Below are 15,295 nucleotides of genomic sequence, written 5' to 3'. Positions count from 1 at the left end.
CGTGTGAACAGAGTTGCTCTGGAAGGCACTGTCTTTGTTTCAACCTGTTTTGATTTTGCAAAGTTATTAATTAACGTCAAATTTCCAAAGATTAGTTTGACTGCTTCAGCCATCTCTTTCTAGAAGAATGTCCCTTTTCTCTTACAGGTACCTTAGGTAGAACTACATCTGACTGTAAGATGAAGCCTTTTCTATCCTTATATAGCTACTTCATCCTCCCTTACCTTTTTAAGGAACCTTGTTCAGTTTAGTCACTGCTAATCAGCAGTGATCTTTTATTGAGAGCATTGAGATTATGTTGCTGCCTATGTTAACATACTTCTCTTAATTTTATCATCTTCAGCTTGGGAGAGGGCTAGCTTTTAAAGCCATCTCCAAAGCTTCCAAAATATTCGTCGTGTCCAATGATCTGTAAGTGGTAATGTGTCATTTTGAATTCATAGTTCAAAATGCACACTTAGCATCTCAGGCTCATGGTTTTGCTGAACTGCTGATCTTAACAATTTTGCTATTCTTATTTCTTGGTTGCTGCCCACAGTAAACATCTTAAGTAATGAATTTAACTACTAGAGGCACACCGACCAATGTGACCTTGCCAGAATGCTTTTTTCTTTTAAAGAAGCTGATTAATAATGGCTTTGGATGATTAATAATGGCTTTGAATTGAATACTTGTATTCCAAGAGGAATAATGTCCTCTGTGGATGAGTTTTCTTGCTGTAGGTTGAGATTGCGCCTGTTGTATTCAGCTGTAATTTAGACCTGGAGCTGATTGTTTTGAAGTCACTCCTAACGTACCTTCTTAACAGTTTTCTGGAAAACTTGAAGTTATTGAATGTGAAATCTCCATTTCTTTCATGATATTTTAAAATTTATTGAGATGCATCAATCAACAAACCAGGTACTTTAAGCTTAATTCTTTATATTTGATCTGTGGTAAAATACCATATGCTGCATCCTCAGATTCCCAAGGTGCAAATACTTCACAGTGGACATCTCTGGTCCTACTATAGTGTGCACAGTATCAAAGACAGGTTAAACAGCTTTATACATTTGAGTTGTTAAATACATCCCATAGGAATATTGCTGTACACTTAGTTTGAAATTATTTTGGTGCAGTGTTTCACTTCCATACATATCACTGGCAGGTAAGTCTGGTGGCATGGGGAGGAGAGGCCATGCAGGCTGACTGGTGCGGGGCTGTGGCTGGAGCTAGTGTGAAACAGTCCCAGCCATGGAATGAGGGCAAGAGACTGCACTGTCCTCTCATCCAGGTGTCTGCGCTCCTGCCTTCTTCATCCATTTGTTTTTATGGCTGGTCTCCAGAACAGGTGACATGTTGGTATTAGATATCAAAACCATCAGTCTTGGACTATGGCAGTGAGGTTTGCACTAACGAAAATGTAAAAATCTAATGTCTAAGTGAGTTTGAAATTTCCACCTTGTCTCTATGCCTCAGGTCTCCCTAGACAGAGCTAATGTAGCGCCCTCCTATTCTGCACCTATCTTCCAGTGGGGATGCTCTTGGGTCTCAGTTTACTCGGAATATAGAGACTGAACTATGCTTGGCCATATTCAGCATCTCTCCTGTAGCTTGTTTGGAGCTGCTTTCCCAGATATGTTTCAAATAACACCAGAGAAGGATCAGGCTAACTCAGAACATGGGTTTTGCCTCCCTTGTTTGTGCACTGCTGTGTGATACAAAAAGCTTGATCCCCTAGCTGTCATGGCAATTGTGGTTGAAGAACATAAATCCTTGATTACCCGTTTTCCCTTTGGAAACATTTGGTAGCTTGATCTCAAGGATTTTCTTAGAACTCGGATAGAACTCAGGTTAAATAGGGACAGAATGATTTTCTAAAGGTAAAGCACGTTAGCCAATATTTTTAATGAGAAGACTGTAGCCCCACTATGAAACCAGATCTGTTGCATGTTACATAAAGACTGCTCATTCAAAATAGTGTCAACAAAACAGTCTTACTGCCCCTTGAGACTTATGCTTGATAAATGCACAAGAGCAATTGAAAGTCTTCTCGTGGCATTCATTTTTAATTACTTCTGTTGTACAAGGTCATAGATATAAGCCACTTGTCTGCCTGGATAGCTTCACGAAGATAAAGACTAGATTTATAGCGTTATGCAGAATTCTGGGGAAAAAAAAAAAAAAGAAAGGTCACATTTTTCAAATTTAAGTGTTCGAAGTTAGCTTCTGAAATCTGTCTTCAGACACTTATACAAACAGCCTGCATTTCAGAAGTGCCAAGCAGCGGCTCTTTGTGCTGACTTTGCTGGAAATGATATGTGCTTAGTGCGTCTGGTTTGTTCATTGCGTCAGTCAGCTAGCTGTAGGGGATGGGCCTTGTTTCAGGTTCTAGTGTTAATTAGTTTTATCTTAACCAAATATGTTGGCATTTAAACTATTAATGGATTCTTTATCATTCAAGTTATCACATAAATTAGCCCATCTTAGGAAAGACCCATGCCTCTTTTTTCTGCTACTAGTTTGACTGTTGTAAAAATAATGTAAGGAAGATGCAAAGTTGGCATGAGTTGGTGCAACATTTGAAAGATGTTTGTGGTGTAAATTTCTTTGCTTCCTAGTGAGAATTCTTCATAAAAAATGACTGTAGCCATTCCTTATGAAGTTGTCTTTTCCAGGCCAGTGGGTAAAGCTTAGTGTATAGTGGAATATTCTTGTTTCCAGACTCTGGGTGGAGACAGAAGAAAACTATGCTTTTTGGCTTTAGTACAGACTTTGTTTCCAAGCTCTTGGTCTTCTAAGGTTGTACTGGGATGTAAAGACATAATAAAAGATTTTGGAAATGTAAATCAACTTTATTTTCATACACCACATTTATATTCTTTCCTTTGTTTAACCAAAATGACAGGTACAAGAAATCAAGCAATATAAGAGCCAATGCTAGCTTAATTTCTAATATGCTACTGTAAATAGTCTTAGGAAGTTGTTTTAGAGGTGAAACAAACATCACAGATGCATCAGTATAATTAAGACAGACAGGGGCAGCATGAGACTTGGGAGATAACAACAGCACCTGCATTATAAAGCTCCAATATGTCCCTGGAGAGTAGGTGCAGAGGTAGGAGGAATAATGCTCCCTGAGTGGTTTTGGGGGAAGCATTTTCAGTTTAAAGTTCTCATTTGTGGACTGGTAATGACTAGAAGCATTGGTTATGTCCAAGTTGAGTATTTCTATTTTTCTGGAGGAGGGAAAAAAAAAAGATTATGATGTAGAATTCGATTAATTCTGAACCAGTGCTTTGGTGCAGATGAAATTATAAAAAATCAGTAAGTCTTGGTAACAATAGTGTGGCTCGTTTATTTGCATATTCCTTCAGGCGAGTTTTGTATACTTGTGCAAGCAAAAGATGAGAGAGCCCAGAAGTGACCTTTAAGAGCGATGCCACACATAACAGTGCGCTGAAGTAGCGGTACGTGTTGAGGTCACGTAGGGTAGCCTGTGAGAATAATCTTTAAGAAAACTGTCTTTTCTGTCTTTTGATTTGCTACCTTTCCACATTTGGGATGTGTCTATAAGGCTTTGAACAGCTGGAGTAGATGCTCTCCTAAAAACAAATAAAAATTGATGAAATCTGTTGACCAAGCCTTTTCAAATTCACATTTCTCAGGCTTTTCAGCTGCATTAACACCCTTTGATGTTGCTTTTACTTTCTAAGTTTCCTGAAGTAGGTGTTGTCCACAGTAAATAACTATTGCACTCATTTCCTGGCTTACTTGCTCAGGTTTCCTCAGTTCTGGTTACACCTTAGGGTAAGAATGGACAGGCATGTAGATGTAGATCCAGTATTTTCACCTTTGCAGATGAATTGAAAGCTTAGCCAAGGTTAATGCTGATATGAGTTGGCTCTGATCATGCTCTACTACACAGAGTCAAATTCATTTGCAAATGACACCAAGCTGTGCGGTGTGGTCAACATGCTGCAGGGAAGGGATGGCATCCAGAGGGGCCTTGACAGGATGGAGAGGTGGGCCTGTGTGAACCTCATGGAGTTCAACAAGGCCAGGTGCAAAGTCCTGCACCTGGGTCAGGGCAATCCCAAATGTGAAGACCTTACAGTAGTCTGCCAGTACCTAAAGGGGGCTGCAGGAAGGCTGGGGAGGAACTTGTAACAAGGTCTTGTAGTGATAGGACAAGGAGTAATGGCTTTCAACTAAAAGAGGGAGATTTTGGTTAAATCTAAAGAAGAAGTTCTTTATTCGGAGGGTGGTGAGGCCCTAGCCCAGGCTGCCCAGAGCAGCTCTGAATGCCCCAACAGTTAAAAATTTGGTATGCTTGGCATGTTAATGTTTGTTACCTGTTAGAAACAAGAAACACAAGCATTTAGTCGTTTACAGAGGGAAGTTTGAAAATATGATGGCTAGTTTCATCTACCCTTATTTTTCCTCCCAGTTAACTCCTTTAAATAACAGCTACGTCCATGAATAAGGCTTGTTACTGGGGCAGTGACAGACTTTCCAAACAGAACATCCTGCTTAGGATGCAGCGAAGAATGTGCCTGGATCCTGGAAGAGATTTGTCTGCTATTTCTGATTGCTAGAATTGATTTTGTGTTTAGATTCTGCTAGGGCTTAAAGGACTAAGCTAACGTTGGCCCCATCCTGTTCAACGCTGTGCAGATGTAAAGTAAATAGCATTTCCAAAGCCATCCATCTGAAAAATAAGAGCAAACAGGTCTGTATGAATGAGTAATCAGGCCTCAGCAAATAAACAATAAATATACAGAGTAGGAGGACATGCCTGCTTTTTTCCATGTCAGTAGCTGTGACTGGAACATAGCCAGTGAATTAATTGTTAGTATCCAGTACAGCAAAGGTGCTTTTCAACAAAGAAACAGACTTTGGACCAAGACCATACATGCTACTTCCTATCTGTTTTTCCCATAATTTCACTGTTCTTCAAATCTGCTTAAACTGCTCCCCCACATCTCTCCCATTTGCAGTGCAACTCGGCAAGCGAGCAAGGGGCCGGGGCAGCTCTCTGCCATGTGCCCGCTGAGGCAACACGGATCAAGGCTGCAAGTGTGCGGCAAGCAGTAATGTGGGAGTCAGAGCTGCCGAGCCATTCACAGTCCACATCTCGCTTCCCCATAATTATCTTCCCTACCCAGGAGAGTTGAGAACTCCCTTAAGCCACATTGCGAGTCATTTAGATTCTAATTGGGGTTTAGAAACTTTTGAAACCAGAGTGTGTGGCTCAGTGCATTATTGCTGATGAATGTTACCCTGGGTGATGCACCCAGCAGATGCACAGAGGACCTGCACTCAGCTTTCCATTGAAGAACTGTGTCCTTGTTTTCAAGTGCGGACTTGCTTTTTGCCTCAGCTAATTAGGAACTGGTTTCATTCACAAAAGGAATTCCACTAGTGGCATTGTACCAAAACGCTGATTTCATTTTGGTATGTTGAATCCTTTTCCTTGTTAATTTTTCTCTAAAATGAGAGAAAGAAGCTTGCTTTCTCCACTGAAATATTTTCCTTCCTCTTCAACATGCTGTTTTTTTCCTTTTTATTCTCCCCTCAAAGATTCACCAAACTGTTTCATTACCTTCTCATAAATGTCATCACAAAGATCTTAGCTCTGTAAGGCGTGGCTTTGCAGGCCTACGTCCTTGAATTTTTATGTCAGTTTTGTTTGTTTGTTTTTCCTCTGCATGAAGCTCATACTAACTGGTCATTGTTCCCTTGTTGCTAATTCCCCACCAGACTTCCCTCTGCCTGTTAAACCGGCCCACGGCCATAAACAGAATGATAGGAGAGAGTCCATCAGCACAGTAAAGAGCTGGAGAATTGCACTGTTGGGGCAGAAGTGGGATGACATCACTGATGGATTTCACTGTGGCAGCTGCACAGGGACCTGGGTATATCAAGCAGCTGATGAATGATGCACATAATTCAGAATAGGGCTGGTGGATGCTGCAGCACCGCAGTGGCAGCTGTTTCAAAGAGAGACCGGTGTGCAGCGATTCAGAGTGGGCAGAGAGGAGAGTGGAAGGGCTGTCTTGATCTGGGCAGTGGGTTTGGGGTTTGGTTTCCCCACCCCACACAGCTCTTTTGTTTGGTTAGTATCTTAAATATCTTGAACCACCCCCTTCAGCAGCTGCAATGCAGTTTCCTGTGGGCACTGCACATAACCACAGCAATCTCTGCTCAGTGAGGCAGAGGGAATGATGTTGTTAGCTCTGAATTAATTTGCTCTGCGAGTGTAAATCAGGCTCCTACTGATATATCAGTGAATTTTTTTAAATGTAAATGATACATAGAGACCTATTAAGCGTGTGGATGTGATACTGGAAAAGCACACTTGATGAGAGGTGTTTCCAATACACAGAATTTGTTCCCTTTGTCATTAACATAATGTGCTTTTAATAAACTATGGAGGCTGTTGGTTTTTAAAGCTGTCTGTAATCACTGATTCCTATCTCAGCCTTACCCCCCTAAAAGCTGGAGACTGCATAAAGACAGTTTTGGGGAGGCTGCCTGTGGTCCATTTTCCATCAGTACAAGGTCCCTGGCTTCTGACACAGGCACGTGGCAGGAGCTTCTCTCCAGTGGGGTGAGACTCACGTCCCCATGTCTTAGAGGTCTCTGCTACCAGGCTGTGTGAGGTCTGGGGTGGCAGTGCCCAGCTGCTCTGAGGAAACTGCTCCAGAAATGAGTTCTGTCTTTCTCCAGTGAGGGTGGGAATCTTTTTTGGTGGTGTTAGGGTTTTGTTTGTTTGTTTTTATCAAATTATCAACAAGTTGCATTCACTAATTCATGGCATGTAGAATGTATAAAGCAGGTCCTTTGAGATTGGGGAGAAGCTTGGACGTGATGAACGATGTCACCTTGAGTTAAGACTCTGGACTATGGCTCTTCTTCTTCATTCTGTGCCCTTCAGTAGATATCAAATCCCAACTTCTTCTGCTTAGATGAACAATACAAGGCTTTGCTCTTTTTTTTGCTCCCTGCCATCTTCCGTATGTAGGTCAAGGCTGTCCCAGTGTGGCCCAGTTTTCTCCAGCATCAGACAGGCTGTGTGGTGGCTCCCAAGAGAAAACACTACATACAGGCAACTGCCCTGGGTAGGAGGAGGTGATTCAGACTATCCAGGGTCTGTAATAATTTACCTATAAGCAAGATGCAGCCGTCTGGCCGCTATCTGAGCTGTGCATCTGTGGCTTGTGCTGTGGCCATCACAGGAAATGTCTGTTTCCCACTGTGGGCACAGGGGGTCCTTCCATGTGAAACCCTGGAGCTGAGAACAGCTTCAGTGGCTTTCTGGTGTGACGGAGAGCTCTGTAGCTGTGTAGAAGCATCTCTTGGAGTTACTTGCACTTACTGCTTGTGGAAGCACAAGCAGTGCCTTGCCTGGACTCCTGCCCACTGCTGACTTCTTATGCTTGCAGCCCGAAACCTGTAGGAAGGTGTGAGGGTGAACATTATACCTTATTCCTCAACTTTGATTAAGCTTCATTTTATTTTTATAGAACTGCTCCTTTTTGTTTTCTTAATCATCCCCAAACATAGCTTGTCTTGGTGCTGTCTTCTTGGGCACTGGAACGCAGACTGCCTGTGCTGTTCTCAGGGACATATTTTGTATAATTCTTGCTGCTCCATATCTTCAAGATGAGTCCTTGTGGAGCCAGGCTACTGACAGACTACTGATTCTCTATTCAGATGCATAAGAACGGTTTGTGCAGCATTTTTTGTCAGCCAGTATTGCCAACATTATCCATCTGCTTTTGTGCTACCATACCATAAATTCGGAGCTTGGTCTCAGGCTAACAGCAGTAGGAAGCAGAGTTTTAATACTTGCACAGAAGGCTGTTATACTAATGTTGCTGATGATCCCTGTGTCCCCGTGTATGGGATTTGTTGCTGTATTTAACAAAATCTAGCACGACAGCCGTATAAAATATGGAAGAATCTACTTGAGTTAACTGGATGTATTTTGGAGGCTTGGCATTAGAAAGAGCAATGTTGTTCTCTTGCTGCCTGATTGCCAGGGACAGGTCAGGTTAGTGGTTTCAGAAAGTCACAGAGAGGCCGGCTGTGACTGTATCAGTGGATTTCTGTGTTAAATGGAGATGAGCGTTTGGTGGGGAGGGGAAACAGGGCATCCAGACCAACTACTGTGCAGCTTAATACTTGCCTGTCCAACTCACACTGTGCAGTTGAGAAGCTGATAGACTGCTTCTTCAATCTCTGCTAACTTGTCTTTAAAGATTTTTGTACAGTGCTTGCTTCTTTTCTTCTTGACCTAGTTTACGCTGTGCTTGTGGAGTGATTACTGACATTGAAAGCCTTCCTTCTCCTACTTCCCTGATGGATTTCTAGTGCATTGGGTCACCAGTTGAGACTACTGTTTTGTTTGTAATCGTGTCTCTCCTGTAAGATGCTTCAGAGCAAGTTTTTATCTTTCATTCTCTCTTCCCTGGATCATCAGTCATTTTGCGGAAAACATGAAACAGCTACCTTGGGCCATTTGACCTTAAAAAATGAACTACATGATCATGAAATGCATTTTTGGTGGAATATGTTCGTGAGGACTTCTTAAAAACTTCTTCCCCTCAGAAAAGTGATCCAAAATGCAATAACAGTTTGAGACTGTGGAAAAATGATGAACTTGGTAATTTCAGAGAAGAAAAACAAGTCTTTAGTAAAAGCAAACACAGCTTTCACAGCACTTAGCAGAGGTACAGAGCATTTTAAGTAATACAGATAAATATCTCCCTGGAGCTTTTGCTTTTTCATCTAAGCACAGATTCAGAGAACAAACAGGAAAATGGGGGTGGGGACACACAGAAGCTTTAAAGATGTCAGAGAGCATTTTTCAAACTGAAAATTACTCTTAGCAGTGAAAAATAGCAGAAGATGCAAAAGCAATGAAACCATGCATGAAATAAGGGAAAAGAATGAGATCAGATGAATGCAAAGAAGGTTTGAATTAAGTGACTACTAACCCTTTCCTTAAAAAATGTTCTTGAAAAACATTTCTAATTTGTTTTTGTTTTTGTACAAATGCACTGAAAGTTGTTCATCACAATTAGATAAATATTTTCCAGGCTATGTATGAACAAAAATTGACACTTAATGTACTTTTTTTTTTTTTTTTTTTTTTTTTTTTTTTAAACTGCAAACCATGGTAACTCTGCATAAAGTGATATCTGTGGCATACCAATTGGTTTCTGAGTCTTAGATGTAGTGGACTCTGCCCCAGCACTGTTTTTATGCTGTGTATACTACTGGCATGTATTCAGTAGAAAACTTCTGTATAGTAAAATGATGTGTCAGAGCAAAGCTATGAGAATACTTGATTATTTTTTCTTTTAGCCCAATGTCACTTAATTTTGAATGGTTGGAGAGTTACACTTCCACAGAAAATTCTGCTCTAATCATAAGTTCACGTTCACCTCCACGTCCTGAACTTCTATCAAAACTGAATGGGATCCCAGGTTTAGATGATGAATATGTCTTTGTGTTGTATTTATTGAATTCAGAGCATAAACAATCAGGTATTTAGTTGGAGGGGTGTAATTAAGTACCTCGTAAACCAGTCATTTTGATGTTGAGTAACTGTACTGAACTGATTGATGCTACAGTGAATTTACACCTCACCTTGTCATTGGACATATTCTTGATGCAGGCTTAAAAAAACATCATGTGTAATGAAACCATTGATGAGTATAATGTTTGTAGGTCTTGCTGTAACCTCTATGGCAATTTATTTTGTGTTACTTGGAAGCTTTGCTTTCAGGTAATAACCTAATGAAACTTTAGTCACTTTTATTTTCCCCCTCTTGTCATAATTAGGCTCATAGCGTGCACTTTCCACATTATGGAATGAAATGAGGAAACAAACAAACAAAAAAACACACTTCATAGAATATCCTGAGTTGGAAGGGACCCATAAGGATTATCAAGTCCAACTCCTGGCACCTCACAAGTCTGCCCAAAAGTTTAGACCATGTGACTAAGTGCACAGTCCAAATGCTTTTTAAATTCAGACAGGCTTAGTGCAGTGACTACATCCCTGGGGAGCCTGTTCCAGTGTGCAACCAACCTCTTGGTGAAGAACCTCTTCCTGATGTCCACTTTGACCCATGCTTCTCCTATCAAGTTGTATGAGATCAAGCTAAAAGTTATTTCACCTGTTCCACAAAAATTTTGGTACTCAGAATTCATGTATACCTTTTGACAGTGAGAATGTCACCATGAGTAATGGTATCAATATCTGTATTTTCACTTCATTCGGTCTCAGTAGTACAGCCATGTTGAGTCCATTAAGTTAAAATTAATTACATCAGCTGTTGTTCCTTGAAACATTTTGATGCCTTTGTGTTAGCTACTTATTTCATGCGCAGAAATCTTCTGTGAAGCCCACCTCTTTGTCATGGAAACTGTTTTTCTATCAGTTGCTAATCCAGATGAATATGTCGGCAAACGTCTTCTTTAATCATTGGCATTTTTTCACAGATTTTGAGAACTCAGTAGCCTAGATAGATAGGGGATAATTAATAAGTCATCAACTTGTATACTCACATATACGGGGAAGTATATTTGCTAATGCCTTGAGGAGACCTTAGAAAAAGGTTCCTACCTATGAAAGAGAGGAACAGCTATTTTCTTCTATGTATAGCAAGTATAAATGCCATTTTTTTTAGTTCTTAGGCTTATGCTTATGTCTTAAGACTTGTTATTCACACTGCAGACTGCTGAACTTCAATTATCTGCAGTTTACTCAGTGTTATCCTGAGCAGAATGGCCCTCCTGTGGTAATAATGGATACTTGTGTAGCAAACACCCTTCTAGGCAACAAAAAAGGTTCCCAAATGGAGTGGGTGCAAAAAGAGGAAGGTGAATGGCTGAGAATTTCCTTGGTCTGTAAGGATTTTGATAAATTATAATCCTCAGCATTTGGTTTGGCAGACATGAACCTGTTGCCTTGTCATTTTTTTCTGTCAACATAGCAATGTTAAGATTGTATTTGCGTTCTCTGCCTTGTGCATATATAGCTTCCTTGTCTTTTTTTCCTCTATACTATTATCACACCACTCACTCCCACCGAGCTCATGTAAGTGATGCAACCCTTATGATCTTGTAGTCTATACAGATTTGTTTTTTTTCTTGTTGCAGTGATTGCTGATGGGGCACTGGATAAGACAGCTCTGACGGACGATGTGGGAAGTGAGGAGGACCTGTACGAGGACTTCCGGAGCTCCAACCACCGCTATGGCCACGCTGGGGGAGGCGGAGAGCAGCTTGCCATCAATGAGGTATCACTCATGTAATGCTGGCTGTTTTTTGGCAGGATGAGGAAAGATGTCAATTCTTGCTTTGAACTATAAGAGAGGTCTGGGACCAAACTGATAATGGCAGAGGATAGATGTGGCTTCAGATGTCACTTACTGAGGGTACCACTTGTAACTGAGTAATGACAGGGTCTGGGCTTTCCACAAAGCCCTCCTGAGGAGTGGAGAACAACGATGTAACGGGATGCAGAGCCACAGTTAACTCTGCTTTTGCATGGTTTTGGACAGGAAGCTTAAAACCATTAATGAGCAACCTGGTCAAGGCTGGCAAAAAAAAAAACTTGAAATGTAGTGTATTGAAGGCATAAACATGACGCTTATTTAAAATAACAACAAAAAAACAGCCTATGCACTTCTTAGTAGGTGAGAAGGGTACAAAGTTTAATGTAGGCTTGGTCTTCACTGCTCCTTCATGTTAGGTTAACTCTGGGGATGTGAAAGACATACCTTTTTAATAGCTTTTAGCTATTTTGTTTTATAGCTCTTGCACTGATTAACTTGAGATAAGCAATTTAAAAATGTACTTCTCAACATAATATGAGCAATAATTAATAGGATTTAGACATTCCTGTAAAAATATAATGGCTTTGCCTAATGCATTAGAACTGGTGCCGCTACACACATTGCTTTTTCAGTGGCATGAACGGATTAGCTTTTCCATTGGAGGAGTGAAGCATGTTCACCATATGAGTGATCTCTTACACTCATGTACACACTCCTTTCTATATTCCGTAATATTCCCTATATTCTGATACCTTCACAAGATGAGAAGGCAAGGATAAAAATGCATATATTTTCCTGTGGCTAATCTATAACTGAAATTATGTTGACTGAGACTCTGTGCCTCTAGCTCAGATATACACAGTGATGGTGCCTTTGGGGTCTATAAAAGCTATAAGTAAACTGCATGGTGAGGATAACAGTCTTTCCTTAAAAACAACAACTTCAAATGTTCTTTGAGCAGTTTTCCTGCCTCTTGTACTCAGAATTCATGACTATAGCCTTGGTTGTTTGGGGTAAGGAAGAGATTTGCTGTATTTTCTTTCCCTATTGTTTACATGAAGGGGTTATCAAACCATGGTTAGAGGTTTTGATTTAACCTCATCTGTTTCAGCTCTTGTTACTGGCCAGAAAACAGTGGAACACCAAAATAGCTAGCCATGAGATGCGACACAAGAGATTTAGCTTAAGTAATTTTTTCTTCATTTCCTGTTCAGTGTTTTGCACTAAAAGGGACTGTATTGCAGGTGCTGAGTTGCATTCTTTCACATTTACCTGGTGTGCTATTGTGAGAGGCCCAGGCACCATACAAGTCAATCCCATAGTGTGCACTGAGAGCATGGGAGGAGAATTCTGCTTTCCTCCCATGCAGGTGCTTGACTTGACAGTTCTTATTATTGTGGCTTATCAAACAGAAAAAAACACTGGATTTTTTTTTCATTATTTTATAGTTACATATTCTCTTCTTTTTTATAAATATCTGTATATTTAAATGAAATCTTAACAGCTCTTTAAAATCAGGAAAAAAAATAACTTGGCAGTGGGTGTTAATATCCATCAGACATGTTTTTCTCTTTCATCATTCACTGTTCTTGAGGACAGTTGCTTTTCTTAAAAAAAAAAAAAAAAAAAAAATATCAAATCACTTTATTTGAGTAAAGTTCCATCATATAACTTCTGATCAGGAAAGCAAATGGATGAGTCCAAGGCTGGTATAATTTGTATAGTCTTTGAAGCATATGTAGATTTTGTTGGCCAGTTGACTGGAAGAAAAAAGCTTGTTTTTGGCGTTTTTCCTAGAAACTTGCCTGTTCAGGGGCCAACAAAACTGTAAGAACAGGCAGTACGTTATTTACTTTGTCAATGGGTTTCTACGGGTAATTAATCTCTCTCTTACCTTCACTGAGCATTAGTAAAGTGCTTCCTACACAATCGCTTCCTGGAACAAAAGAGTACAGAGACATATGAAATCTCACTGGGGTGAGATACTAAATCTGTGAGGTACAGATTTTACATGAAGAGACATCTTAAGTGTTGGAACTGAAATATCTCATATAGCTGGTAATCAGAAAGGCATAAGCCTTCAGCTTCATTACTAGTCCAGAATCTGGGGATTGATTAGTCCTGAATATTTTCAGTAGTAATGCTAGGAATGATCCAATGCAAAGCTATCAACATTCAGTTGTTTAGTAAATCTTCTCAGTAGTCGTCCTTGCTTTATTTTATTCCAAACTGCATTTTATTGGTCATGGGTAAGGAAACTATGGTAACTGTATTATTCTTAGTCTTCTTGGAAGAAGCAGCTTTCAAATAAACAGAGAAGTCTGAAATACATTTTTAAGGCATTTGGCAGTCCAAATGTTTCATTGAAGAAAAATAAAAATAATAATAATTAAAAAAAACACTGAGCTGTAGCTCAGTTTGGATCAGAAGAAAATGGTTGGGGGGGGGAGAGGGGAGGAAGAAAAATAAAAGAAACCTTTCATAGATGTAGAATAATTTATTGGCAGGAAGGCTAGAGGGATAAAAGAAAGTTGGGAAAGTTGTGCCCACCTAAGAAGATCAGCAGGAGTGTGTGTCAGAGCCAAGAAAAATCAGTCAAAAAGTAGTAATAAGGGCTTAGGATGAAAAAAGACAGGGGAAGTAATTTTCTGGGGGCATCGGTTTGACGTTCTTTCAAATGCAATCCTGATGTTTGTGAAAAGAGATTTTTGTGTTTAGGTTGATTTTGGTGGCATTTACTTTGTGGTTATTCTAGGTAAAGACCCTATCCTTGCATTCTTTTACTTCCACAGTATAATTTGGTAAAACATGGCAAGAGAAAATGTATGCTCCTAAATGTATTGTGGCTTCGTCCTTCGTGTACGAAAATACTATGTATGTACTATGTATAGGACAGACATAACTTCAAGCTGCGTGAAACATGGTACATGTGGACTGAAGTAGAGAAATTGGTTAATTAATTAAGTATATAAAAGCCTGCCTGCAGAGCTCTTGAGCGAGGATTGTGATAATGAGGAAAATTGCTGCTTATGGTGGCCTGTGCAAGTAAGTTAGGTGTGTTTGCTTGAAAGCTTCTGATATGTACAAAGTGCTTGTTCTGCCCTACTGCTGTATGAAGGGTTCCTCATGGCTCTGTAATTTGGGAAAAATGCTGTCACAATTCAACATGGGTGGAGTGTTCAGCCTCTTAGAGCCCTGGATGACTGGTATTGTCCCCATCTTATGAAAGCAAAGCAGTAAATGTTTGGAAAAGAGTAGCATGACTCTCCCTATATTTTCCTTATCTATTATGGCTCTACATTTGATACGCTTGGAATTTGGTATGTGAAGTCTTGTTCCTGAGGAAATGCAGGGATTCACTGAATTCAACAATAGAGGATTTTATCTAAGACGTATAGCATCATTGCCTTATGTTTTAAAATGAGAATATTGTAATGTGTTACAGATGTTTGTGTTTTACCAGTGCTTGTTGACAGGGTGCAATTAAGCTAATTTGTCATACATGTTTCTGATTTAACAAAGTAATTCATACAGAAAGATGTTTAGGAAGTGGTGTAAACAATACATCTACCATTAACCAAAGGCAACAGATACTGCAACAGTCCTCCCTTTCTTGTGTTACTGAGCAGTGTACAACTGTGGCTGAGTCTCTAAAGCATTATTTTTATGCTGAACTCTGATCACTCACTGGGAATTTGTTCTTTTACTGTCACCCAGTGCTCATCCAGGCACATCGAATCATAAACAAGTCAGACATGTAAACTGTAAGGGAATCCACTTTAAATAAATAAATATTTTTAAAAAATATTAAACAAATGTTAATGCAGATGAAATCAGAACAAAAATTTCAACTTTTTCAAACATGAATAACAGCCTTCATGGCATTTTTGATGTTATCTACATTCCAATTAATTAAAACTTCTTGTGCACCATAAAAGGACAAATTGCAAGACAGAAAA

At 39.9% G+C, this 15,295-nt stretch overlaps 1 protein-coding gene across 1 annotated transcript in view; it reads left to right on the top strand.

Annotated features, from left to right (window-relative positions):
• Positions 1 to 15,295, top strand: part of ARHGEF4 (Rho guanine nucleotide exchange factor 4) — a 206,108-nt gene that overhangs the window by 158,083 nt on the left and 32,730 nt on the right. Inside the window, exon 7 of the mRNA XM_032193019.1 lies at positions 11,158 to 11,297. Coding sequence (XP_032048910.1) covers positions 11,158 to 11,297 — 140 coding nt within the window. The remainder of the gene's footprint in view (positions 1 to 11,157; positions 11,298 to 15,295) is intronic.

Source organism: Aythya fuligula, chromosome 9 (assembly GCF_009819795.1).
Source record: "Aythya fuligula isolate bAytFul2 chromosome 9, bAytFul2.pri, whole genome shotgun sequence".
NCBI lineage: Eukaryota > Metazoa > Chordata > Aves > Anseriformes > Anatidae > Aythya > Aythya fuligula.
Note: the sequence above shows the minus strand (reverse complement) of the source record. Positions and strands in the feature narration are given on the sequence as shown.